At 39.6% G+C, this 26,685-nt stretch overlaps 3 protein-coding genes across 6 annotated transcripts in view; 2 read left to right on the forward strand and 1 right to left on the reverse strand.

The window, feature by feature from the left end:
- dapp1 (dual adaptor of phosphotyrosine and 3-phosphoinositides) overlaps positions 1 to 11,452 on the forward strand; it is a 26,316-nt gene extending 14,864 nt beyond the window's left edge. The window contains exon 9 of one of the 2 annotated variants that reach the window (XM_067613973.1): positions 10,754 to 11,452. In XM_067613973.1, the coding sequence (XP_067470074.1) occupies positions 10,754 to 10,795 (42 nt within the window). In that variant the 3' untranslated portion in view covers positions 10,796 to 11,452. Of the gene's footprint in view, positions 1 to 2,251; positions 3,253 to 10,753 lie in introns of those variants that run through there. The other variant, XM_067613974.1, reaches the window with a different exon arrangement.
- Positions 5,707 to 13,816, reverse strand: lamtor3 (late endosomal/lysosomal adaptor, MAPK and MTOR activator 3). Its single transcript, XM_067613981.1, has 7 exons — positions 13,686 to 13,816; positions 13,412 to 13,444; positions 13,046 to 13,080; positions 12,546 to 12,604; positions 10,506 to 10,639; positions 7,533 to 7,596; positions 5,707 to 6,119 (listed from the first exon to the last, which is right to left on the reverse strand). The coding sequence occupies exons 2-7, from the start codon at positions 13,418 to 13,420 to the stop codon at positions 6,046 to 6,048; spliced, it is 375 nt and encodes a 124-aa protein (XP_067470082.1). The 5' UTR covers positions 13,421 to 13,444; positions 13,686 to 13,816; the 3' UTR covers positions 5,707 to 6,045.
- Positions 13,817 to 15,347: 1,531 nt separating this feature from the next.
- zgc:123321 (Protein YIPF5-like) lies at positions 15,348 to 24,694 on the forward strand. Of its 3 annotated transcripts, none has more exons than XM_067613975.1 (6): positions 15,348 to 15,455; positions 18,020 to 18,145; positions 19,026 to 19,162; positions 21,436 to 21,581; positions 21,704 to 21,885; positions 23,063 to 24,694. In XM_067613975.1, exons 2-6 carry the CDS (start codon positions 18,021 to 18,023, stop codon positions 23,223 to 23,225), a joined length of 753 nt encoding a protein of 250 aa, XP_067470076.1. In that variant the 5' UTR covers positions 15,348 to 15,455; position 18,020; the 3' UTR covers positions 23,226 to 24,694. The 3 variants fall into 3 exon arrangements, with proteins under 3 accessions (XP_067470076.1, XP_067470077.1, XP_067470078.1); XM_067613976.1 differs by having other exon boundaries at positions 21,498 to 21,581; XM_067613977.1 differs by lacking the exon at positions 15,348 to 15,455 and adding an exon at positions 15,868 to 15,888 and having other exon boundaries at positions 21,498 to 21,581.
- Positions 24,695 to 26,685: the final 1,991 nt, after the last annotated feature.

Genomic DNA, 26,685 nt, shown 5'->3' on the forward strand with positions numbered 1-26,685 from the left:
GCCCGAGGACAATTCAACATAAGGACTGGAGGAGCCAGGGATTGAACCATTGATCTTCCAATTAGTGGACAACCCACTCTACCTCCTGAGCCACAGCCGCCTAGTCAGTGTTCCTGTTACTCTAAATAATCTATAGCATACACAGTCAACAGTTGATAGGGTATTTTGCCCTCTGTATGCATGTCTAAAGTGCACACATAGACAGATAGCTAAACACTATGCACTGAGAGGCTAGAATGATGACTCAGGCCTAGAAGTATGTATGACGCATCTTTACTGGAATATCTTGACACATCATGTCATCTTGCTCGCCTGGCACATGAGCCAAAAAAGTTTTTGAGCTTCTGGGTTTGCATCCGCATTGTGTGACGCACTGAATATGTGCAGTAGTGTTTGTCCCACTGGCCCTGCCCGCAAGTTCCTGCTTGGAACAATAGAGTTTACATTGGGATGTCACAAATTTTAAAATTCAATTTTAGTTATAATTTTCTAGGCCTAAGGAAAGTTTTACAAATATAAAACCTTCATGGATTAAAATTTATAATACAAAGATTAATAGTTGACCTCATTTGCAGTCCGAGGTGTCCTGTAAACAGTTTTACAGACGTCTTTTTTTATATTGGTGGTCTATGGGGAAAATGCTTTTTGGGCCACAGCATTTTTTCGCTGCAGTGGCCACTAGGAAGAATTGGCAGTAAGGCTGAGCAGCAGTGCCACATCCAGTTGTTTTGATATATCCATGCTCTGCAGCATGTATTCCAAACAAAGATAGTTGAAATGAACTACAACCTGGGTACATATTTGCATTAACCAATGGAAAAACAAGAGAGAGGAAGTTTCCTAAAGTGGCTTTGCTTTAAAGCTGCACCAAAAACATCCAGCAGGGGGTGCTAAACCCACCGTAAACAAATGGTACATGACACAAGGACTACAGACAGGTGACAAATTAAAGGAAAAACCATCACAGGTCTGATTGCTTGACCCCTATAGTGAGGGGATCTAGTAGCTCTGTTATGCTGTGGGGGGCATTTTGCTGGCATGGTTTGGGTCCACTTGTCCCCTTAGAGGGAAGAGTCACTGCAAATCAATACAAAGTTTTTCTGAGTGATCACCTTTGTCCTATGATGAAACATTTCTATCCTGATGGGAGTGGTCTCTTCCAGGATGACAATGCCCCAATTCACAGGGCACGAGGGGTCACTGAATGGTTTGATGAGTATGCAAATGATGTGAATCATATGTTATGGCCTTCACAGTCACCAGATCTCAACCCAGTTGAACACTTATGGGAAGTTTTGGACTGTCGTGTTAGACAGTGCTCTCCACCACCATCATCAAAACACCAAATGGTATCTTTTGGAAGAATGATGTTCATCCTTCTAGTAGAGTTCAGAGACTTGTGGAATCAATGCCAAGGCACATTGAAGCTGTACTGATGGCACGTGGTGGCCCAACGCCTTACTAACACACTTTATATTGTTTTTTCCTTCAATTTGTCACCCATCTGTATTTCTTCAGTATCAATCAATCAATCAGTTGTTATTTATATAGCGCCAAATCACAACAAAAGTCATCTCAGGGCACTTTTCACATAGAGCAGGTCTAGACCATACTCTTTAATTTACAGAGACCCAACAACTGAGTAGCACTCGGTGACAGCGGTAAGGAAAAACTCCCCTTTAACGGGTAGAAACCTCAAGCAGAACCCAGCTCTTGGTGGGCAGCCATCTGCCTTGACCGGTTGGGTTGAGAGAGAGAAAGAAAGGGGGGGGGGGGGGGGGGGGGGGTTAGGGTTAGGGCTAGGGTTAGAATAAGGAATAACAGGGAATAACAACAATCATAACAATAACAATAACAGCAGTAATAGCCAGGGAAGGACACAAACAGGACTGCGAAGGACCGCCAAGGCTCGGCCTGCAACCCAGGGTTTCCTGCGAGATGAGAAAGCACAAAAAACTCAAGGTAGTTTTAATGCTGTGAGCACAAATGAAGTATGATTCTCCTCCTGAGGCACAAATCTCAGAGACAGATATCTGACAACTTGGACAAAAGATAAAACTGTCTGACTAAAGGAAAATAGAGGAAATAGGTGTTTGTCATTTGGGAGAGCTGACTCTTTAAGTCAATACTAATCTTCACTTTTCAATTTTTGTTGTTGACTTGGCTTAAAACTAACAAACCTACACAATCTACAGTATTTAAAGGAACAGCTAATTTCACTTCTTTGTTGTAGTAAATTTCTCGTTTCCAGTCACAGATACGAAAAGGTCGATGACTGCTGTCAATGAACAAGAGATCGAAAGAAGCCAGACCTTCATAGAAGACATAACATCACTGTTCAAAACTGAAGATCACATTCCAGCATGAATAACACAGGGACACATTTCCCTGATTGCACTGAGTGAAGAATAACAACATGGATGTGACTCTACTGTGCTTTATGACTTATTTAATTTTCATTACTTTATTTTCTAAAAAAGTTTGCTTAAGTTCCTCTAAATATCTTGTTGACAGTCTTACTTTGCTGTAGATGTTCTTTCTTAGGGGATTTTTTTTTTAACATGAACAATTATTTAAGATAAGAAAGGTGTTATTCTATATTATTAATTAAAAGACCAAAACCAACAATGTGTAAATCCATCTCTCAATACTTTGACTCCTCTGGCTGTGGCACCAAGCCCGTTGTTTTCTACTGAAGATGTAAATCTTCATAAACAGCTCACAAATAGGTTCATCTTTAAGACTCAGTAATTTCCTAAAGCAGCTTGTCACTTGTTATTTTTAACAAAAGTTTCTCAACAGGGGGAATAGTGCATTTGTTGGGGACTATTTTCAGTGGCGGATTAATCTCTAGTGAGTATTTCTGGCAGCAGGACAGTGTGTGTGGGATTAAGTTAAAGTTACAGTGTGTGTGTGTGTGTGTGTGTGTGTGTGTGTGTGCGTGTGTGTGTGTGTGTGTGTGTGTGTGTGTGTTCATGGTGACGGAGGAAAATGTTACCCAGTTCAACAGTTTGACTCACTGATGTTTTTAATAGTTTTTGGACAACAATAGAGCTGTATGGCCCAGAGGAATAAGATATCAAGCTTTGATACACACACAATACTAGTTAGAAGATCAATTCATTGTTGGTTTGGGATTTGTTGACAAGATGAAATATATAGAAAACTGATGAATACTACATGAGAATTTACAGAAGACTGATGAATGTCATCATGTAAGGATATGATTTTAAATAAAACCAGTTAACTGAATGATTCTCACCAGATGTTTCGTTTTTCAATAACACCTCTGAAACAAAGCTTTCATGCATGCAAATACACTGACACTCCACTGTTCAAGTTATTAAATGTATCACTGTTTTAGTAACACTTTAATTATCTACTAATGGCAGCACGAGTTGACTACATGTGTCAAACTTAAAAGAACTTTACTACCCAGGTGTTGGAACCTGGCTGCAGGGATTTTCTCCCATTCAGACACAAGGGCATTAGTGAGGTCCAATACTGATGTTGGGTGATGAGGTCTGGCTAATGTTCCAGTTCATCACAAAGGTGTTGGATGGGGTTGAGCTCTGGGTTCTGTGCAGGCCAATCAAGTTCTTCCTCACAAAATGTCAAACAGTTGGAAGCACATTATTGTTGAAAATATAATTTTATGCTGTAGCATTTGGGGACAGATTTGTACTTATGCAAGTCTATCTTAAAGAGGATGTATCATATGCATTTCCAGGTCTATATTTATATTCTGGGGCTCTACCAGAATATCTTTGATATGATGATAATTTACAATAATAAAAAAAGTAAACTACTTATTTAACTTATACTTACCCTTTACTGTTACCCAAGAAGGCCCAACAGAGGATGTTCTACCTGAGGCAGCTGAAGAAACTCAACTTGCCACAGGTAGTGGTGATCCAGTTCTGCACTGCCATCGTCGAGTCCATTCTCACATAATCCATCACCGTTTGGTACACAGCAGCAACCAAACAAGATATTCAAAATCTTTCCAGAAGCTGTTGCCCGACTAAATAGCTGAACTGTATAGTTACCAAACTGGACTTTACATTTCACATCCCTCATTTACTCCCTGCACTGCTCACTTTAATATATTTCATCAAACTGGATTTAACACTGTACATTGCATTCAACCTTCACTGTTATGTAATTTAATTATTTATTGCACGTCACATTTTATTTTTGCACATCTTGGTCGGAAGCGCAATCCATATTTCCTTTGTACAGTCAATATTTTATTTCTATATCCCATTTCAAAACTACTATTCCATTCTGTAAAATTTTAAAAATGTGACTTAATTTTAGTACTACTTTTTTTATTTCATTATTATTATTACCTTACTCCTTATTATATTTTTATTCTTCTATGTCACGTTTGTGGGAGCAAATGCCAAGACACATTCTTTGTATGCTTGCATACATGGCTTAGATTCTTCTGATTCAGTTCAGCCCAAGCGGCAGCCTCCAAGGCTGAAAAATGAAGCCAGTGCGGAAGTGCCAAAAACTGCAGTTCCTCGAATGGCCACTTGAGGCCCGTTTCAATTTTATGAAGCCATAAAGTTATGTATGATTAAGGACGTGGTCGCTTTGAGTGACAGGTCGCTAGCCGCTAGGTGGCTTGTTACAGCAACTAGGCTTCATTTGGCCTGCCTCAGCTCCATGTCTTTGCCCATTTTGGATTAGCTGGGAGTCAGACAGAATCAGGCACGGCAAGATGGCAACGGCCTGAGCCGCCCACTTTGAGCTTCAAAATCGCTCTTCAGAAACCAATGGGTGACGTCATGGTGGCTACGTCCATATTTTTTAGTCTATGGTTCACTCTCTGAAACAGGTCATTTTAGCTCCTGTCTCTTTAAGGCCCCCCTCCTGGTGAGCCCACTCTGTTCTGATTGGCCAGATGCTACATAAACAAACTGTAGTGGCAGGGTTTCACTTTTTTTTCTCCTTCTTTACTCCAAACGTCAACTTCTCAAATGCAGCCATACACATTAGAGACTGAATCCAATGTAAGTAGACAGTGCGAACAGCCTCATAGAACAGCCTTGTCAGGCAAGACTACCAGCGGACAGCCATTTGTTGGCATGTGCAAACAATCTGATGTCATCATGGGAGGAAGCAGAAGTAACACTGCAAATGAAGCATTCCGAGCAGGCTGAATCCCTGGCTTTTGACTTATAGGGATCATTTTACATACCTATGTTCACCTCAAGTTTTTGAACTCTGAATGACAGAAAATCAAAAAAAGCATAATATGTCCCCTTTAACATAACACTCACATGACAAATAATTTTACTGGTCACTGTAATCATTCCTCCTCTCCATACTGGTCATGAAGTGATCCTTATGTAGTAAATACACTATAAAAACTAGGGAGCAAACTCTAACATAAAGCTTCAGTAGTCTCACTTACACAAATTGAGTATCTTCGTCCTGGCAGTCATGTGTAGGTTTATTGCAACTAGGAGGTCTGGCCTAAATCATTCAAAATAGCTCCATATCGGTTTGCATGTGGAAAGGGATGTCCAAAACAACACTGTTGTGAGCTGTATGTGTGTGGTAGATTCAAACACAGTAGATTTTGAATAGCATGAGGTACGTCACTTGAGTTGGATCACCTTTGTGTAGCCGCATCACTGGCTGACTCAGGCTGTATGTGTACATTGAGACTTTAAGAAAAAGGCAGGAAAACCGTTTTAGGTGCTAAAAATGAAACATTTATTCAGACTTGACATTTGATTTGACATAAAAACTTTGCCTTAGATGTGAAAATGCTGATGAGGAGCATCTAAATACTACAGAAAAGCAAAGTCAGCAGAAAACAGAGTGTACAGGAAATTCAATCATGATGTAAACTGATCTGAAGATGTAAACACTTCCAAGTCGTTACTTAGAACTGTTCAAACCCTCGGACAGGTTTTCCCACAGGACATAAATGCAACTTTAGAGACAGAGAGATTGAGTGGGCAGTATGTGATCCAGACTGGTGATTCTGCTGTGGATCCTGCTTAGGGTTCTCCCGTATGTCTGACATTATGTCACCTCCACCACCTGCCTCAGCTCCTCTATTAGTGGGGCCAACTCCTTCTCCAGACTCATGATGAGACCTAAGGACACATAGGACAAACTGTTGTTACTTCACCGGTCAGCTCGTTGCTCAAGAAACAAGAGACGCACATGTGAAAAAATAACTCAGCATATTCAACAGAGAATGAACTGTAATATCTCTGGTGACACCCTGACCTTTCCTCTAATGGCACCAGCGCAAAACATCATATCTCTGCACATATTTCTCACAATCTGACTGCAAGAGGCAGACTGCCATTAAAACATTCATGCTCCTCAGAAAATGAACCCTACTTACTGCAGAACAGGATCGCCACCCTCAGTGCTAACCAGCAGTTGAGCTAAAATGTATATTTTAGTTCCACTGCTGGTCAGTTGTCTGCACTTATACAGCAACGTCCTACCTTAACGGACAAAGCACTTCTCTTATTAAACACATTCACACACATATGTCAGAGGAGCCCCCTGATCACTGGGTTCAGTGTCTGGCTCAAGGGCACTTTGACTCATTGACAGGAAGAGCCGGGGATTGAACTGCCAACCCTGCGGTTAGTGGACAATCTGCTCTACCTCCTGAGTCACAGTGGCCCTGGTAAGGTGCTAAAGCTCTAAATAGTCATCTGTATGTTCTTTGTTCTGTGGTGCACTTAAGTAGTATGTGGTGTAGTGAACACTGTAGCCTCTAGTGAGCTCTAGCAAGGCTTTAGACTTGTACACTTTTAGTTTCATGAAAAACTGCGGGTGACAACTAATAACACAGCAGAGGTAACACAGCTTTCACTGCTCATAACAGACTGGAGGTAAGCAGTTTGTTGGGAGGCTGATTAGCATCTGGAGTTGAGTTTAGTGGTGAACTGAAATCTGTAATGAGGTCCATGATATTAGAAGCCCAGATGACTTGTGGAGGGATAACCCACACTATGAGGAAGTGCAACCTTGGTAGACTCGTATGGGTTGGTACACTATGGAAATGATTCCGGTCAGAGAATCCTTTGTGGTAGGAGGGCTTGTTTATTTCCATAAAGTTGAACACACAGGTGTTGCAGCGGTGTATGTATGGGGAAATTCTACTCTGCTCGTTAACTACTTCATAGTCGGGTAGGGCTGTGTGTCGGGAAGGTGGGAGTCTGTGTGTGACGTCACCTTATGAAGAAGTTCAACTGGTAGGCTTTCGTACACACACAGACCATATTTCATTAGAAAACACCTTTTTTTTCTTCCTTCCTTTCTGTCTGTCTACACCTTTTTTCATTTCTGCCAACACAAAGCACCCATACCGCCATGAAACTACAGACCTTATTTAGTGATTTTAGTAAATACATAGGGTAAGTTAATTTATATTAATTTATAATGGTATCTTTATTATCATTTGCACATTATAATAGAACTGCAAAAATGTCAAACTAGTGATTCCACAGTGGACTGAGGTGAACAGTGTCTCCAACATATTTTACCTGTGTTTGCGTTGCTGCTGGCAATGAAACTGATGACCAGTGGTAACCGATTAAACTGCACAATCTGTTCAACACAGAGACAACAGAGATGTTAAACCACAAGCAGGCTGACTTTAGGAACAGCAGATTACTAGAACTCATCTACTATTACTACTAGAACTCAACTCAAAAATGATGGGCAATGGTCAGCACAGACCCCCTGACCTGACCTCTCTCACAGGCTGACTGCTGGCATTCACAGCTCATGTGTTGCCTTGATGAGGAGTCAAATCTATGAAACAGCTTAAGGATGATCATGTGAAATATGATTTATTTATATGTAAGGATTCCTATCAACAAGCTGTGTGCTAATTTTCAATTATAAAAACAAATGTATAATCAATAATAATGCATCATGTGCATTTTGGAAGTGGCCTGAATAAGGCCATAATTTACCAAACTAATCTGCTTATCTATTACAAAAGTGATGAATGTATGAAATAGGATGTAAAAATGTGTTACATGGACTTCAGCTTCTTTTTTTTATCATTTTGTTTTAGTGCAGAGAACGACTGTATACAGAACCCAACATAGATGAGAGGGAGGGAAAAAGAAAAAGAAAACAGAGGCTCTGTCAAGAAATTGTCCACAGTTAGGCATAGTTTTTGGACATTTGGACAGTTATACATTTTGCTCTTCAGGCTCTGTGCTTTAGCACATTGAATTGTAAATAAAACAACAGATACCACATTAGAGTGCCAAGTCTCAGTTTTAATTTGAGTAGGTTCACATCAAAATAGAAAAATTTCGTGGGAGATATGGCCCTTTTAACACATAGTGCCTGAAGTTTAGGGGTTCAGACTAGGGATGCACAATATTGGATTTTTTACTGATATCTGATATGCCGATATTTCCAACTCACTGTGGTCGATTGCCGCTGCCGATACCTATATATGTGCCGATACCGATACATGCACATATTTCTTTCCAGATGGCTGAGGAGACTATTATGCATGCAAGCATAGATTGTACTATGTATGATCAAGAAAGACAATATATGAAGGAAGAATTTAGGAAGACTTAAAACTTTACTGAACCTGCCAAGTGAGTGGAGCAGTTTTCACTGAGTTTATTAGACGGACAGGATAAATGTGTAGGATTTAATCTCTGGTCCATATTCCGGAGCAGAAGGTGGCGGTAATGCATCTAATATGCTGGTTGCCAACTGCTGTTATAAACCAAAAAGATTTTTTCCAGAGTGGTACATCCTGTCAGCCGAGGTGTTTCCTATGTGTGCAGCCGAATTTAGCAGCTCCTCGAGCTTGACTGAAGTGGAGTCTGTGGAGGAAGCACCAGAACCGTCAGGGTGCAACAGTCCGTGGAGGGAAGCACAGTCAGGCGGCGGAGGAGAAGGCAACAAATCGGCCTCTCATAATCAGCAGAAATGGCCAATGTTGATATTTCATTTTAGAGCTTTTATCAGCCGATACCGATGACGTGCCAATAATATCGTGCATCCCTAGTTCAGACATATGGACACTTGGATAAGAAATGTTTATTGGGAAGTTGTGTGTTGTCCCAAAATTAGTTCTGCACAGAAGAGCTAACACATGGCTCAGAGTTAAAGTTGCCACTTAGATTGAGGTAGAGTTGTCTGTCAGTATGAGGAGTGGAGAGATGATCATGCACGTGAAGAAGATAATGAGGCTGAAAAAAGCAAAAATCTATCAGAGATATCCAAGGTTGGGTAGTTGGTACGTTCTAAAAAAGCAAGTGCACACAATAAAACTAGAAAATGTCAAACAAGCTGGTAGACCAACGAGCAGCTATAAGCCCTTTAGGACTGCACAGCTAGTCAAGAACGCTCTCCAGGATGTAGGCAGACATGTTTCCTTGTCAACGATCCAGAGAAGACTTGATGACCAGAACCTCAGAGGATTTCAGCACAAGATGCAAACCCTTGATAAGCCTCAAAAACATGACAAAAGAAAGTGGAAGAGTTCTGGAACAAAGCTCTATGGAGTGATGGAACAAAAATCAACCTCTATCAAAATGATGGAAAGCTCATGACCTAAAGCATAGCGTCTCATTTGTCAAACATGGTGGTGTTTCTATATGGCTCGGGCATGTATGACAGCCAGTGGAACTGCCATGCTGGCATTGATTGAAGATATCACTGCTGACAGAAAACAACAGGATGAATCCTGAGCTATTGAGAACATTCAACCAAATGCATCCAAACTCATTGGACCACATTTCATCATTCAGCATGACAACCATCCTAGACATACAGCCACAGCAGCCAACGGGCTTTTCAGGGTGAAGAGGTGAATATCCTCGAGTGGCAGAGTCAATCACCTGATCTCCATCCGATTGAGCTGCATTCCACCTGCTGAAGACCAGACTAAAGGCAGAGAGAGCCCACCAGTCTGAAGACTGGAGCAGCTTGTTTCAGATGCAGCAGTCTGTTACACTAGTCTTTGCTCAAATGATGTCATTCTAAAAGATCCTGATGAGATAACATAAATCATAAAATTGTAATCAGATTTATTTATATGATACATGTCATTTGTGTGCTAAACAGAGCCATATTTTACTTTGAACTCCATGTTTTAGGAAACAAATACCTAAAAGTGTTCTTAATTACTGATTCTGGTAAATATTTATTAATTTATATATTTTTTTCAGTACAAGTAACTAATGAGCCCCACGGTGAGGACAAATTTGGATTAATTGTTACTAAACCATAGTTCTTTCTATATTGATGTGAACCTCCTAAAATGAAATCTGAGACTTGGCACTTGAATGTAGTTTTTTGTTATTTTATGTCAGATTGAATAGACTGAAGCACAAAACCTAAAGAACAAAACATCTGTATCTGTATATTGTATATGTAACTGTATATTACAACAGCATCTCATATATGAGTTTATCTGACATTCAGAATTGAATTGAGTTGTCTTTATGATCATCATTAGATGTCCGATGTCTGACCTGGTAGGTGTTGTAATAGCAGATGATACTCTTATTCTTGGAGAGGCCCAGCTTGCTGCCCTGATCTGTGGCCAGAGCAAAGGTGGACAGGAAGCCGGGTCTCAGAGCGTGGACTGGAGCGTTGTCATTGGCAACTGTGGGAGAAACAACAATCATGCTCACAGCAACTCTCCAAGACAGTGAATGACCATTTCTCCTTCTTTCTGTTGCAGAATGTTAAATAACTTGTTGCTTATTCTTCCCTTTAGGGTAACCAGCAGTCTCCTGCTGAACGGGTGGCTTCGATTTAACACATGACAGCAGTGACACTAAGATTGTTGTTTTCCTTGATGATATACCAAAACTACTAGAAGCACCTTTCACCTGCATTTCTTCTTTCTGATCCTCTCACAATGTTTGAAACTAATAAAAGAGCTGAAATGATTCAAATCTAGATGTAGATCAGTTTTTAAATTGAACAAGCAGTTAGCAGCTGTTGGATAATCACACTGACTTAAGTAACCTCTGCTTGTAAAAGTTTGCCAATAAAAGCCTTCCTGTGGTTTTCTGGTGGAAAGCTTTTAATGTAAAGCAGCAGCACGAAGGCTTCAGTTTGGATAAAATGTAAAAACAACGGGTGAAGTCAAACTTATACAAGACTTAAATGTAACGTCAAGAATAAAGTACAGTATAACACAATAGTTAAGAGTAACAATAGATATAAAATAGAAGAAAATATATAAGAAAGTCTTTAAGAAATAAGTCCTGAAAAGTTATTTAAAAGAAGATGCTGATGTGGCAGGTGGTTCCACAGCTGAGGGGCCCTAACAGCAAACACTCAGCAGGTTCCTGCCTGAGGATCTCAGGCTGCGTACTGGTTGGTACAGGGACAGCAGTTCAGATATATATTCTGGGGCCAGACTGTGAAGGGCTTTAAAAGTAGTAACTAAAATCTTAAAGTCAATCCTAAAATAAATGAGCATTAAAACTGTAGTAATGTGTTCTCTTTTCTTGCATTTTGCACAACTTGGAATCTGTTAATTGATTTCTGATTGATACACGTTAAAACACCATTGCAATAATCCAACCGTGAGGAAATAAAAGCATGAATGATAGTTTGAGTGCCATTAAAACTCAGCATTGATCAAATCTTACTAATATTCCTCAGATGGTAGAAGCATGACTGGGTGACATTGTTACTGTGTTAGTGTCAAAGAGAACACCCGGGCTCCTGACTGTTGGTTTCACATTTATTGATAACGGACCAAGAGAGGACTGGAGACTGGGATGCAGACTATCAGGATTGCCGTTTCATTAACATAAAGGCTACAGCAGCACAGGCTTAAATACACAGAGACATATTATATGCACATCACATCCTGCCATCTAAAAGCACTGCATGTCATAAACTTGACATTAAGTATTATCGCCAATGAAGAACTTTGACCTAATTTAAAGCAGAGAATGAGTTGATTTGAAGTTGTTGGGACATTCTTCATGTCAGATGAGTCTATGAAAAAGTGCTTTCAATCATTGTATCCCCTTAAAGATGGGAGGCAAAGGAAGCCTGTGAAAACTACAACAATCATCAGACCATCAGTTTCCACTTTTTCAACTTGCTCTCATGTCAAAGTTCACAGAACACATATGCAGCTTTACATTTAGCATGTGAGCAAGTAAGGATTCAATCAAAGTCTCCACCTAACATCCTCCCATTTTTAACGACGCTTGAGGGTCATCAGATTGTAAGTTAGAACTGATGACACTGATGAGAAAATGTATTGAGTAAAGGGTTCATTAGAGACCAGGTGCCAAATATCACATGAGCAGTGCAGCTTCAGTCCAGTCATATTAAAATAAAGCCATTATAAGACATTTCTGTAACTGAGACCTAGAGCTTTTAACTTCAAGTTTGGTAGTAAAATAAAATTTCAAATCAATGTCATAGCTATATGCTACACAGCAAATAAAAAAGGGCTTTTAAAATGGAAACCTACAGCCGTGCTATGACAGTATTTTGCTTCATTTGCATCATGAGATCAGAAGGGAATGGTTTCCTACCTTTGATAACTGGAACTCCATCCCTGTCTGTCACAACAATAGCATGAAGACCTTCAACACTGCAAGAGAACAGACAGCAGACTTCACAATTTGCTCAATGCTGAACATTCTTTTTCTTTTGCAACTTTATTTTCATTAGTGTTTTCAGGCAAAAAGGATGGGTTGTTATAGCCAACATAACACTAGTATCAATCAGGGTCTTTTAACAATATAAGCAATGGTATCTAGTCCTTTTTTCCAGTATCTTTTATATTGATCATATTGTAGTATTTAGGAAAAGGTCAATTTCTCAGTATTTTTTGTTGCTACTTTCAATCCAGTCATCTATTTCTGGATGACTGTCAGCCATTTTCAACCACATTGCCTCCGACATTCATCCTGTCCCTGAGAACCCTGCTGTGTAAATGTCAATTCTATGAACAATAAACATTGTGACAGTTTCACTGCCAGCTGTGGCATGTAACACACCTTTAACATTGTATGTCATCTATCATACACACCTTTGCAACTGTTTGTACAGGAATCTCTTCAAATCCTGCAAAGAAAAAAAATGTTAGATAGAAAATAACCAGACAAGCTTCGTCATGACAGCAGCAGGTGACTTGCCAAGCTACAAAGTGTTGTCTGGTGTGGACATAAAGTCAAACCTCAGAGAACCACTGCCACTTTAATGCCTTCTTGGCTCTAAATAACACCGCATGGCGAGTGTTGTGACATGGTGTGCAACTAAATGCGTACCACTTCTACATACCACATACATACAATTTATTCTTTTGTTGTAATGAACACAAATGTTAGTTTTCTCTCTCCATGTTAAAGATGGACAGGGACTCTTAGACGAGCTAAATGGAGGAGAAGTGACTCACATCACCCATGGTGTTATCCAGTCCGCTCGGCAACTGTGGAGAGAGAGAAAGCGCTATTAATAAAGATGAACTTAAACTGTACGCTGAGATAACTGTGGCTTAAAACATGCTAACATGCTAGCTAATTAGCATGATAGCCGGCGACATTTTGCTACTTATAATTTTTCCACGGCATACTGTTTAAATTGCATGCGAGATGACTTTGAAATTATAAACTAACAGATAAAACAAACATACACGTTTAAAAAAACACACAATGGATGTCTTGACATACCTCTTTTAGATTCTTTTTGAGCTCAATTAACTTTGCAGCAACATACTAGGCAAGAGACAGAAGCAGAAATCACATGACACACTTGTTTTGTTTCCGGCTCTTGAAAAAGTGTTGAGGAGAGTCAGTACTGCGCGGCATTGGCGCAACGTACGACACACTGCACACCTCCGCAACATACAACAGCTGCTAAATATGACTAGAAAACACTGGTCCCTCTGCTGCCAGATGGTTAAAGCTGAACTGTAGAACAGCCCCGCTGTTAGGTAGTACTTAGGGCTTTGATTTATGGTTGTGAATTTTCCCATACTTCTTAAATGCAGCATTGTAGCAGGGCTGTAACCAGGATTTGAATAGCTCACCACATTAGCCCATAGATGCATTACATAGACTGTATATAAATATACTTTATATGCAGTCTGTGATGCATTATAAGAACCTTCAGCCTCCCGGGACAGCTGGCTTGTGGGATGATTTTGCAGAGTGACCAGTGTGAATGCTGAAAAAAAATCAGTAAAATAAAGAAGATAAAAAAGAAGCCATAAATTTCACTCACATTCAAAAGCAACTCTCTTAACAAATTAAAAGCCAAACAATGTCATTGGATGTACCTGTGCTACATTGACCTGTAAGTGTATGATAAAGTTTGAACCCAATAGTATGGAGCAACCTGGGGGTCATATGGCAGACAACAAAATATTGGTGTGGATATCATTGTTTATAGATTGGTTAACCAAGTGGATGAATTACTAAACCTCCATCTGTATGTTAATAAACTGGAATGGGAATTGCTCAGTCAAATTGTGTTCATGGGATTGGTGACACTGATATGGACATCTGACCTTCAGAATAAAAGGGGTGGGCATACATAGTGTTAACCCACTGAATGGAAGCATGAATTAATATTTCTCAAAAAGAAAAAAAAATAGTGTAGAAGATGATCACAGGAACATAGACTTCACTATGGAGTTCATGTTTGCAACTTTGTTGCACTGCCCCTGAGTGGCCAAAAAATAAACAGGCACAAATTTAGGAATTAAAATAGCTCCTGATTTGATTTTTGAAAATATATGTAATGTTGGTATTATATTAGTATAACATGTTGTTTGTACTACATAACTTTGATAGATCCAACTATACTGTGTATATTTAATTATCCTACAAGTAAAATGTATTCACTCCTGCAAACTTTCTAAAGAAATTCAACACCTAGCCATTGTTGTTACACCTGAAGATTAATCACCTAGATTAGATCCTGATGAGCAGGTTGGCACCTTGCATGGCAGCCTCTGCCATCAGTGTGTGAATGTGTGTGTGAATGGGTGAATGTTGGTATGTAGTGTAAAAGTGCTTTGAGTGGTCAGAAGACTAAAAAGGTGCTATATAAATGCAGTCTGTTTACCATTCACCATGTAACCACAAAAAGATGTAGAAATATAAAAATATTTTTTACAAGTAAATGTGGGGTTTTGTGAAGAATGTCTCATCCATCCTTTATACTGTATATAGTATATTTGTACATTATTTTGACAACGACTTGCTTTTTTAAGAAATAAAGAAACATCAAACATAGTGACTTTGCAGTTTAAGTTTCTGGAAACAGAGTAAAGGCAGGGAACAGTTGTCATATCCCTGAGACCAAGTCCAAATATAACCAACTATTAATAGAATATCCTCACAGTCTGGGCTTCATGTGTTCAACGCCACACTACGGTGAAGTGGCTGTCTGAGAGAAGGCCTTCTACACTATTTGGCTGTGTGCTCTGGACTCAGGTGAGTTTATTGACGAGAAAAGAAGAGGTTGTTGTGTGACCTGTAAACCATCGTTAGCAGTGATATTTCAGAAATGTAATCATAGTTTGCAGCACTCATATCTAAACCAACTTTACAAGGTTTGTCACATCTAAGGATAAAATAAAAAAAACAGCTAAATAAAATGTTGACTCCTGTGTAAATTAAGAGAATGATAAAATTAATCACACAAAGTAATTAATCTATGCTACCTTAATAAAAGCGCCTTTGATTGACATTTTGCAGAACTCTGTGTAAATGCAAAAAACAATCACACAATAAGTGCAGCTGATTATCAACATGAACAATGTTTTACTAAAAGATTCCGTCTTTCACCTCATATTTCATCTCCACCTCATCACATCACCATCAGATTGTTTTAGAAAAACGTGTGTATGCCTGGTCTGGACGATGCGTGAGTAGCGCACATTCTCACCACACATTGTTTTTATAAATACCATTTAATGTGCGGTAAACCGCGTATGCATGGTTTTTGTGAGTATGGATCTTCATGCACCTGGCCTCAGGTGTTGTTTTCAGGCGATTTAATGATGGTAAACACAGTGAATGGCCGTGTGCTCTGGCGCAGCATTTCAGAGGTTGCACATTTATCAACATATCAGCCCTGCTGCCTTCAGAGGCTGCAGGGATTAAATGAACTGCAAGAGAGAAGCGTTTCATACAGTATAAAGCAGAACCACCCACATTCATTTGCAGATCAATAGCCTACAGATGCTCTAACCACATTAAACGTTATTCATCATTTTATGCACCTTAAACCACAATATTCCACCAGTTTCCCCATTTTAGTACAGTGCAGCATCTGGACTGTTAACCACCTGAAGTTTTCTACATAGATCATTACATCAGTGTACTTTATAGGACAGGGATTACGTCACTTCACTTGTCTTCCTCGTCACTCTTCTACCAGACAATACAGGGCTTCCTCCACGAACCAGACAGAATAGCGACCACAAATGTGTCTACATTGAAATGACATAAACTATAGCCTATGTTCTGTTACAGTTTTTTTTTTTTTTTTTTTTTTTTGTATAATGTTTGATAAATCTTGGCCAATATATCAGGTCTGGACTTGGATTTGATTTCTCTTATTGTAGTTAAAGCTGTTGCTGAATCACTGCATATGACTGAGTTGTCTAGTTTATTGTTCTCTATCCACCAAAGTGCACACTGATATTGCCAACATCTCTGCTGTGAATACTGACATCTGATATGTCCGTTTTTAATTCTTAATTCAAGGAATGGTTACTCCAAATGCCACTTTCCCACTCTCTGGATCCTTTGATTCATCTGTACTCTGTAAATATGAACTCCATCCTTGTTGCAGATGAGACTTAACTTCCTTGACTATATCTCCTGATTTCTATCTTTTGTTATTATTCAGTGTGCATAGATCGACTTCAGGTTCTGAGATTATCCATGATGGTACAACTGACCAACAGACTGGAGGGCACACATTAATATTAATAATACCAATTTCTCCCGCCTCAGATCTTCGCTTATTTCCAAGTTTCTTCTTACTTCTGATTTAAGAGAGACGATTGAATTTCTGTCTAATCGGCGCTATCAGCTGGGTAGCACGCGCTGTCAAATTGGTCATCCCGCGCTGTTGAATTGGTCATCGTGCGCTGTCGTATTGGACATCGTGCGCTATCAGCTTGGTAGCGTGCACTGTCGAATAGGTCATCACGCTGTCGAATTGGTCATGGCGTGCTGTCGAATTGGACGTCGCGCGCTATCAGCTGGGTAGTGTGCGCTGTCAAATTGGTCATCGCGCGCTATCAGCTGGGTGGCGTGGCGCTTCATATTAATTATGAATCCTAATATCCTTTTAGATTTTTTTATGAGCCAGAGGCAGAAAGACAAAGTTGCTTCTTTCAATAAAACAGTGTTACTGTCTGTAGCCTACTGTATGTATTCTGGTAGTTAGGAAGGTCAAAAACTTTTTATAAAAATAATAACTCAAATAATATATATTTTGACAGTTTGATATTGATAAATGCTACTTCAGTGGTTCCCAGTTGGAGGGAGAGTGTCCATGAGCAGGGGGAAGAACGTGGAGTGAAACTTAAGTTGACCTTTTTTCACAGCAGACATTTTCACTTGTCACTTGTGGTTTTCCTGATGACATGTCCAAAAATGTGATTTATTTGTGAACAATAGAGTAAGTAAGTCTGTTAAGATCCAAGAAACAATGCATGCAAAAAGCAAAACAACATGTTGTTATGGACAGACCTTTGACAGGGAGGAAAAGAAAAACACATGATGGAAAAAACAAACAAACATGAAGAAGCCTATCTTGTTCTGGAGTTCACTGTTCAATGACAGCTGAAAAAACACCTCACAGCTGATTTTATATCCAAGATATTCTGAATATCTCAATATATATTCAAAGGTTTTATGTAAAACGCACTTATGAAGGCCTGTCAGTTCTTTTCTATACACTGATGGACTGTTACTTTATTTCTGGGTAAGCTTAGTGGACAGATTTATCGTGTTTTATCTTGTCTTGTCTTTGCTCTTAGCATGGGGGACTTCCAGCAGTTTGAGCAGGACTTCTACCAGACAGGATATTACATAGATGACCAAGGTCACACTGTGGCCTACAGCTATGATGCCTATGATTCCGACCCTTCTGCTTATTACGACAAGTAAGTATTCAGACTTTTGAGGATAGCTCCAGATTGTGCCTCTCATGTACTACCATTCCAGACTCTGCTAACCATCTGCATTGTTAGAGGAACTGATTGTCTGTCTGCTGCAACATAACAGGTTTTTACCTTTTTTTTTCCAACTTGTGACTGTTTCCTTAAAAAAAGTGTTATAACTGTATTTATCTATATTGATGTTAGCTCAGTGACTCAAACGTAATGGGAATACATGAGGTGACAACAATTAACATGTGAAAGGATGAAGGCACGTGCAATGACAGGGGAATAGAAAAACTACTGGTGTGTACTGAGGATGCAGTGCAGGGCAGGAACAGACTTACACACCTGAGTGGATGAGAGAGTCATTCACATTAATACCATGTCTGCTACTGACTAACACATGCTATTTGTGTTAGAACAATGTGTTACATGTCACCATTCATCTAAGGAGATATTACACAGTGACTGTAACACCTGTAGCTCATTGACCAGTACAATGAATGATTTGATGATCACGTCGTCATGGCCAGGGTGGACATCTGACTCAGCCTGATTTGACTGCCATTAAAGACAGTCCGTGGCAGTGGATGTGAATAGAACCAAAGTTCCATTAGTAAAGAATTCCATTCTTGGTAAACAAGACCCCACTTGAAGACAGCACAAATTAAGGCCTTTTCACTGGGTCTGTCAAAGGGCACTCTGGGACATGTAGGAACACACTAACTTATGTACAAGTAGGTGAAACAGGTTTTGGAAAAGCGTGTACATCATAACATTATAGTTTAGGTATGTGCCTTAGTATCTCTTTTATTACTACTTCTATATTCATTCAATGAGGGTTTACATTGTCTTTTTTTTCTTGCAACTGTGTTGTTTTTAGTGGAAGTCAGGCTTTCATGCCAGGTGTTCTGGATCCTTCCATGGAGCAGCAGTACACTGGACAGTTCTACCAGCCCTCTGGGACTGTGGGAGACAAAGGAACAAATTCCCTTGAAGAGGAGCCTCCTCTTCTTGAGGGTATACAGAAACTGTATTATTTGCATTATCTCGATGTTTGACAATTGTAGAGCACCAGTCAAAAGTTTGTACACACCTACTCATTCAAGGGTTTTTCTTTATTTTTACTATCTTCATTGCAGAACAATAATAAAGACATGAAAACTATAACATAACACAAATGAAATTATGTAGTAAACCAAAAACAGTGTTAAACAAACAAAAATATGTTTCATATTTTAGATTCCTGAAAGTAGCCACTGTTTGCTTTGATGACAGCTTTGCACACTCCTGGCATTCTCTCAACCAGCTTCATGAGCTCATTACCTGGAGTGGTTTTCAATTAACAAGAGTGCCTTGTCAAAAGTTAATTGGTGGAATGTTTTGCCCTCTTAATGCATTTGAGACCATCAGTTGTGTTGTGCCAAGGTAGTGTTGTTATACAACAAATAGCACTATTCCACTACTGTAGTAATCCATATTATGGCAAGAACAAGTTCAGAGAAATGACAGTCCATCATTGCTTTAAGACATGAAGGTCAGTCAATCCAGAAAATGTCAAGAACTTTAAATGTTTCTTCAAATGCAGTCACAAAAACTATCAAATGCTGTGATGAAACTGGCTCTCATGAGGACTGCCCCAGGAAAGGAGGACCAAGAGTTACCTCTGCTGCAGAGAAGTCCATTAGAGTTACCAGCCTCAGAAATCTCCAATTAATGGTACCTTAGAGTAGAGCTCACATCAATACATCCCAGAGTTCAACTAGCAGACACATCTGAACATCAACTGTTCGGAGGAGATTGTGTGAATCAGGCCTTCATTATTGAAATGCTGCAAAGAAACCACTACAGAGGGAGACCAATAAGAAGAAGAGAAACATAAGGAATGGACATTAGACCAGTTGAAATCTGTACTTTGGTCTGATGAGTACAAATTTGAGATTTTCAGTTCCATCCGCCATGTCTTTGTGAAACGCAGAGAAGGTGAACAGATGGTATCTGCATATGTGGTTCCCCCGATGACCTATGGAGGAGGACATGTGATGGTGTGGGGAGGCTTTGCTGGTGACACCGTTGGCAATTTATGTGCTCAGCATGTGTTGGAACTCCTTCAAGACTCTTGGAAAAGTATTACAGGTGATGACCTCATGAAGCAGCGATAATGCCAAGAGTGTGCAAAGCTGTCATCAAAGCAAAAAGGTGGCTACTTTGAGTCATCTAAAATATGAAAGATATTTTGGTTTGTTTATACTTTTTTGCTTACCATGCAAAAAAGCATGCATATGTTTTATTTCATAGTTTTAATGTCTTCAGTATTGTTCTACAATGTAGAAAATAGTAAAAATAAAGATAAACTCTTGAATGAGTTGGTGTGTCTAGACCCTTTGACTGGTACTGTATGTCTTTGGTCATCATAGAAGTTGAACTCTTGCTAGCAATGGTCTGTTCACACAGGGGTCAGATGTGTTGGTCCCAGGAAACAGAGGGGGACCAACTAGTCACTGAAAGCAACATTCCTCCATTTCATTACATAATTGACGCCCAAGAGGGTAAATTCTCCAAAATTTGACAAAAAAAGCAAAGATTTGAGAAGTCTGATAAAAATTGTATACAATTGTACAGTAGAACTTTTCTCCTTTCCTCCCCTCAGATTTATCTTGTGACATTTTGGAGGGGTTGGGAACCACTGGACTAACCAATGAAACTGTTTATAGAATAGTTAAAGCTGGCTCCACTGTGACGAGCTGCTTTAGATTCATAACTTGCACTGCGCTGTAGCTGTACTCTGACTTTTATTCTTCTGTTTTATTCTATTTAAGCTTATTTTTATTTTCTATTTAACTATTTTAACTGGATTTAAATCTTTTTATAATGAATTGTGTTTCTTTTACATTTGTCTTGATGCCTTGTATGTTTCATTTAAAGTACTTTGAATTGAAATGTGTTGAAATTTGCTGTACATAGTAACCTTGCTTAACACATTGATGCATCAATAACACTATAATAATAGTGTTATACATGATAATATATCATGCAGAGGGACATTTTTCTGCAGAACGAGTACTTTTACCTCAGTACATGTTGCTGATAATACTTCTGTACTTTTATTTAAATAGGATTTGAATACAGAACATGTACTTATTATGGAGTATTTTTAGACTGCATGGCACTGAGACTTCACTCCACACTAACAGACAGAAAGAGTTACAGGATTCAAGGTTAAATTTTTAAATGTTTTTTTTCTGTGAATTAATTGAGTGATTTATTTTTACTCCCGTCTCTTAATTGCCCAGAACTTGGCATCAATTTTGATCACATCTGGCAAAAGACATTGACGGTGTTGAACCCTTTTAAGCCTGCAGATGGCAGCATTATGAATGAGACTGATTTGACAGGTCCTATCCTGTTCTGCATCGCACTGGGGGTCACTTTAATGATGGTGAGTTACAACTCTCAAGAGAGTACATGAGCATTACTACAACTCCTAGTCAACATTCAGTGCTGTATGATATGTAGTGAGATTTAACAAGTGTACTTATGTTCTTATTCTCACACATGAAGGCTGGTAAAGCCCAGTTTGGCTACGTGTATGGGATCAGTGCTACAGCCTGTATTGGAATGTACATCCTGCTGAGTCTGATGAGTTCTCTGTCAGTGTCGTATGGTTGTGTGGCCAGTGTCCTGGGCTACTGCCTCCTGCCCATGGTGGCCCTCTCTGCTTTTGCTGTCTTCTACTCTCTGCAGTAAGTCCACTCAGTGCTTGTGTATTATTTCTGTCTGAATATAAACAATAATTATGACTGACTGAATTTTAAAAATTAAATCTAATCTAAACTAAAGGTCAAATCCCAGACACTGATAAGAATATTAGCTGTGGCTGTTTACGGTGTGTGCTGCCGAGAAAAACTGCTTAGGTGCTCTTGAGCAAGGCAAAGTGTGCTGCAGAAGTACTGCTCAGATATCAAACTATCCTACAGATTCTATCAGCTCCTATATAACATATATTCCTGCTTCTCTCTATTATCCTATTATTTTAAAATTTAGGATACACACTATATAATATAATTAACTTAAAGCCACCAATCCCGTTACTTCAGCATACAGTTGCCAGTCACTAATCACCATTCCTTTTATTTGCCGCACTTTTGCTAGCAAGGGCCACTAGCATTTAAACGATTTATTGACAAAAGGAATGAATGGTGTGCAAGGCTTGAAACTTTGCTTGTAGTTCTTCTGTTTGCTGTTTGCGTTGTGGGGAAGCTTTGTTAGGGAGTCAGCCATAGCACCTGAGTAGACAGACCCCCTCAGGACCCTACAAAGGGTCAATTTTGTGCCAAGCCATCCCCCTCACCTGTGGCAGCATTGCCCTTTTTGGTGAAGACTCCTTTATATTCTTCATTTAGTATCATCCCGCAGGGTTTGTTTCACTGCTGAGAAGAATACTGCTCTAGTTTTCCCTTCTTTTTGCGACATACTATCGTCCTTTTGTGCACATGCACACACTGCAAGCTTATTCCAGCCTGGCTAGAGTTAGCGTTGACTAGACAAGGCTAAGCTGCGTTAGTGGAACGGTTTGAGCCTCACATGAAAGTTGACATTAATTCAGGCCAGGCTTTTTCAAGTAAGTGCAGCTTTCTTTAGCTGTGTTGATGGAACACCCCTCTGGTGAGGTGTGGTCCTGCTCCTGAAACCTCACAAGATAAGCTTCAAAACATGCTGCATCCAGCCCCTGATGCCAACATTGAACAATTAGCTACCACTTTCTGCACCAGTCCCAGCATCCATAATGAGCAGGTTAAGTTCTGGTTTCATTTGGAGCTAGAAAGAAAGAGGTCAGGTGACATTCGAGGATCCATACAGGCTGTAGTTCAGGTTGACTTTCATGATTGTGCTGCTTTGTTCCCCTTTTTGTTTTTTCAGAGGCGTCCTGGGTACAGTCCTGGCCTTACTGGTGGTTTGCTGGTGTAGTCTTTCTGCCTCCAAGATCTTCATCTCCACCCTGGCTATGGAAGGCCAGCAGCTGTTGGTGGCCTACCCATGTGCCCTGCTTTATGGGCTCTTTGCACTGCTCACTGTATTCTAAATGTCATCAGAGTACACCCAGAGGGAAATCTTTATTATTCAAGCACAATCTTTTGTTTTTATTCTATTTTTTATTTGTTACTTTTGCCAACAAAGTAAGAGGTAAATGTTTTCCACCCCTGTCTATTTTTCTGTTAAGGTAAAAGATCCAATGGGAAAATATGGGGATGATTGTTCTCATCTGATTACTGCATTTTGTTGATGACTTGTGCCATAAGATGTTTGAAGTTCTGGCAGTGCGTTCCAAAAGTTTATGTTAATCAGGAAGGTTCACACTTAAAAGTGTCACATTGGCAGAAACTGGAAATGGTGGGTTTAGAAATAGAGCTTCAGTGCTTCCTTTCCTGTCTCCTTTAGTGCAGGAAACACAGAAGCATGCATTAGGACAGTGGTTCAGTGTAGTGGTAAACATGGGTTCTAAGGGATCCTGAGATAATTACTGGAGTATGGAACAAGAAGAACCTTTTCTCAAATCTTTTGTTTGTTTTTGTTAAAAGTTTCTCCTCAGGCCTCTAACAATTATTCAGGTGAAACAATCTGACATCTGTGTCCAGCAACATACTATAAATGTGAGTGTTCCTCCTCTATCTGCAATGAATTTCATTAAAGATTTGGGTTTAAATCATAACACAGAACATGTGTTTGAGTAATACACACAATGTTAGAGGACAGAAAGAGACTATTGATTAACTGTTTCACTCATTTTGAAAACATTATCATGTACAAAACTAAGCCTCTAACTCTCCTCTTACTGTATTACAGCTTCAGTTCCAGACTAAATCCCTAACATTAATGCGCTTGTTTTTATATCATTTGATTTTATTCTCTTTCATTTGAATACAACCTTTAAGGCCTATTTACATTTTAGTTAAATTATTTAATTTAATACTTGCATTTATGTTTGACTAAGACAGTGTTCAATTATCTTAAATAATGTATTGATGTATGTTATTTATTATGTTAATAGTTTTGATGAATAAAGATTTATGTATTTAAATGTCTCTAACAGACATCTCTAGTATCAATTTGTGAGATTCTTTAGTTGTCTTTACTTAAAGGGGCATTATTGATTTCACACATCAAGTTCAGTGAACTTTGGTTAGTCCTCCTCAGCTTTTGAGAACAATAATGTCTTCAGGGGCTCTGGAGAAGCTTGGTCAAGTTTGAGAATATTAACATAAAAATAAAATACTTTGGAACAGAGAAGTGAGAAAATCTAATTGTTTTTGTTTGGACAATTGGTTATAGGACTAAATAGATTTGATCAGGATGAAACATATAGCTTCAGCCCTGCAAGAATCAGACATGGCTTGGATGAACCCTGAATATGTTAATGATAGAAATATGGTTTAATTACTCAGATAGAAACTGATGTTTAAGTATGAGTTTACTTAAGAGATTTGCTAGTATCTCATGTCTGTGGATATTATGATGTAATTCTCTTTGACAAATGAATTTCTCCCTCCTTTGGTTTGTCTGTAATCTCTGCTTTTGTCTTGTTACAAACTTTGTCTGAGTTACAAACTTATGACATGGAGTTTGAAAGATGTGGGTTTTACCAGGCAGAAAGGGGCATAACAAAAAACTATATCAAGTTACTCTATGTTAAATGTAGTATCCAGTGTTTTTGGAATGTGAGTCATATCAGGGGCTTAAAGTCTGGATATCTTGACCTCTCCTGTTGTTTTGACCACCGTTTCTTATTCAGTGTCTTGTGAGTCCCCCAACTTTAAGGAGGTGCAATACTAACTGAAGAGCCCCTTCATAGTGAGACTACATAACTTTTGCTGAGCAGTGGAAACAGCAGCCCTCTGCTACCACAAGTGGTAATTACAGGATGCTGGTTCAATTCATTGTGTTAATATCTGAGTGGAGGTACCACACTATTCTAACCAACAAGTCCTACAAATTAAACAACCACATATGTAGTTTGACCATGTGACTCAAGAACAACAAATAGGATTGTTTTCTAATCTGGCGTCGTTATCGGCAGGACAACATCATTTGTCTGTGCTTTCCAAAACTGTTACACATCAGTGTTAAAAAACAATGATGTTTCATGACAATACTGTGGTTAAGGTTTTGTTAGGTTTAGGCACAAAAACCACTTGACTGGTTTTCAGGGTTTATTTGGGGATCAATCCTGCTGCTTGACTGAAAAGCCCACTGAGATAGTCTGTGTGCATACTAACTTCCACACCAGGTGCTCAAGCTGTAAAGACTGATAATTACACCTTGAGGTGGACGGGCAGTCCACGCCTTTACTTGAAGAGTTTACCAACTTTTATGTAAACAGTGTCACGGCTCTTGTCAATCAGATGTAATTGTCTTTTCATGTTCTATTTGCTAACATGGAGGGGGCGGGACTTATGACCTATACTGCAGCCAGTCACAAGGGGGAAATCGAGATGTTTTGGCTTCACTTTTGGAGAGCTGTCATGACGTCCATATTTATATACAGTCAGTCATCTGAATCCACAGCAGCAGTGTGCTGTGTGTAGCTGCTAACAGCTAGTGTTACACTGACTGAGTGACTAGCGACAGGTAAGGGTCTCACCTAGTGAAGCTCCGCTAATTTAGTGAGGAACACGTTTTTACTTCCTGTAAGTTCTTCACAATAAAAGTCCCCCATTAATTAGTCATTGAAAAGCTTTTTGAAAGAGTAAAGCAGGAAATGTTATGTAAAGCTGGCCAATCAGAACAGAGTGGGCTCATCGGGAGGGGGGTCTTCAATCAATCAATCAATCAATCAATCAATTGTTATTTATATAGCGCCATATCACAACAAAAGTCATCTCAAGGCACTTTTCACATAGAACAGGTCAAGAACGTACATACTCTTCCCCCATGAGCAAGCACTTGGCGACAGCAGTAAGGAAAAACTCCCCTTTAACGGGTACAAACCTCAAGCAGACCCCGGCTCTTGGAGGGCGGCCATCTGCTTTGACCGGTTGGGTTGCAGGAGAGAAAGAGAGAGGGAAAGGGGGAGGGGGACAGGAGAGCAACAATCACAACAACAACAATAAGCATAAGTATCAATAGACAGGGAAGGATGCCATCAGGACTGTGAAGGACCGCGAAGGCTCAGCCCAGAACCCAGGTTTTCCTGTGAGATGAGAAAGTGCAAAAAACTCCGGGGAAGAAGCAAAGTTAGTGACATGCATTGATGTTACATGAATGCATACAGATGGAGAGGAGGAGGAGCTCAGTGCGTCATGGGAAGTCCCCCAGCAGTCTAGGCCTATAGCAGCATAACTAAGGGCTGATCCAAGGCGAGCCTGGTCGGCCCCAACTATAAGCTTTATCAAAAAGGAAAGTTTTAAGCCTACTCTTAAACATAGAGAGGGTGTCTGCATCCCGGACTGAATCTGGTAGATGGTTCCATAGAAGAGGAGCCTGATAGCTGAAGGCTCTGCCTCCCATTCTACTTTTAAAGACTGTAGGGACCACCAGTAAGCCTG

Source organism: Thunnus thynnus, chromosome 16 (assembly GCF_963924715.1).
Source record: "Thunnus thynnus chromosome 16, fThuThy2.1, whole genome shotgun sequence".
NCBI lineage: Eukaryota > Metazoa > Chordata > Actinopteri > Scombriformes > Scombridae > Thunnus > Thunnus thynnus.

Bases quoted from the DNA above. Each gene is read 5' to 3' on its own strand.
- lamtor3 (XM_067613981.1), bottom strand. The intron at 7,597-10,505 runs GTCAGACATCGG...TGTGTTGAACAG, and splicing joins GCTATTACAACACCTACCAG to ATTGTGCAGTTTAATCGGTT. The intron at 6,120-7,532 runs GTAAAATATGTT...ATGTGTCCTTAG, and splicing joins CAGCAGCAACGCAAACACAG to GTCTCATCATGAGTCTGGAG.
- zgc:123321 (XM_067613975.1), top strand. From the start codon at position 18,021: ATGGGGGACTTCCAGCAGTTTGAGCAGGACTTCTACCAGACAGGATAT. The intron at 19,163-21,435 runs GTATACAGAAAC...TTAATTGCCCAG, and splicing joins GGAGCCTCCTCTTCTTGAGG to AACTTGGCATCAATTTTGAT. The intron at 21,582-21,703 runs GTGAGTTACAAC...TCACACATGAAG, and splicing joins TGGGGGTCACTTTAATGATG to GCTGGTAAAGCCCAGTTTGG.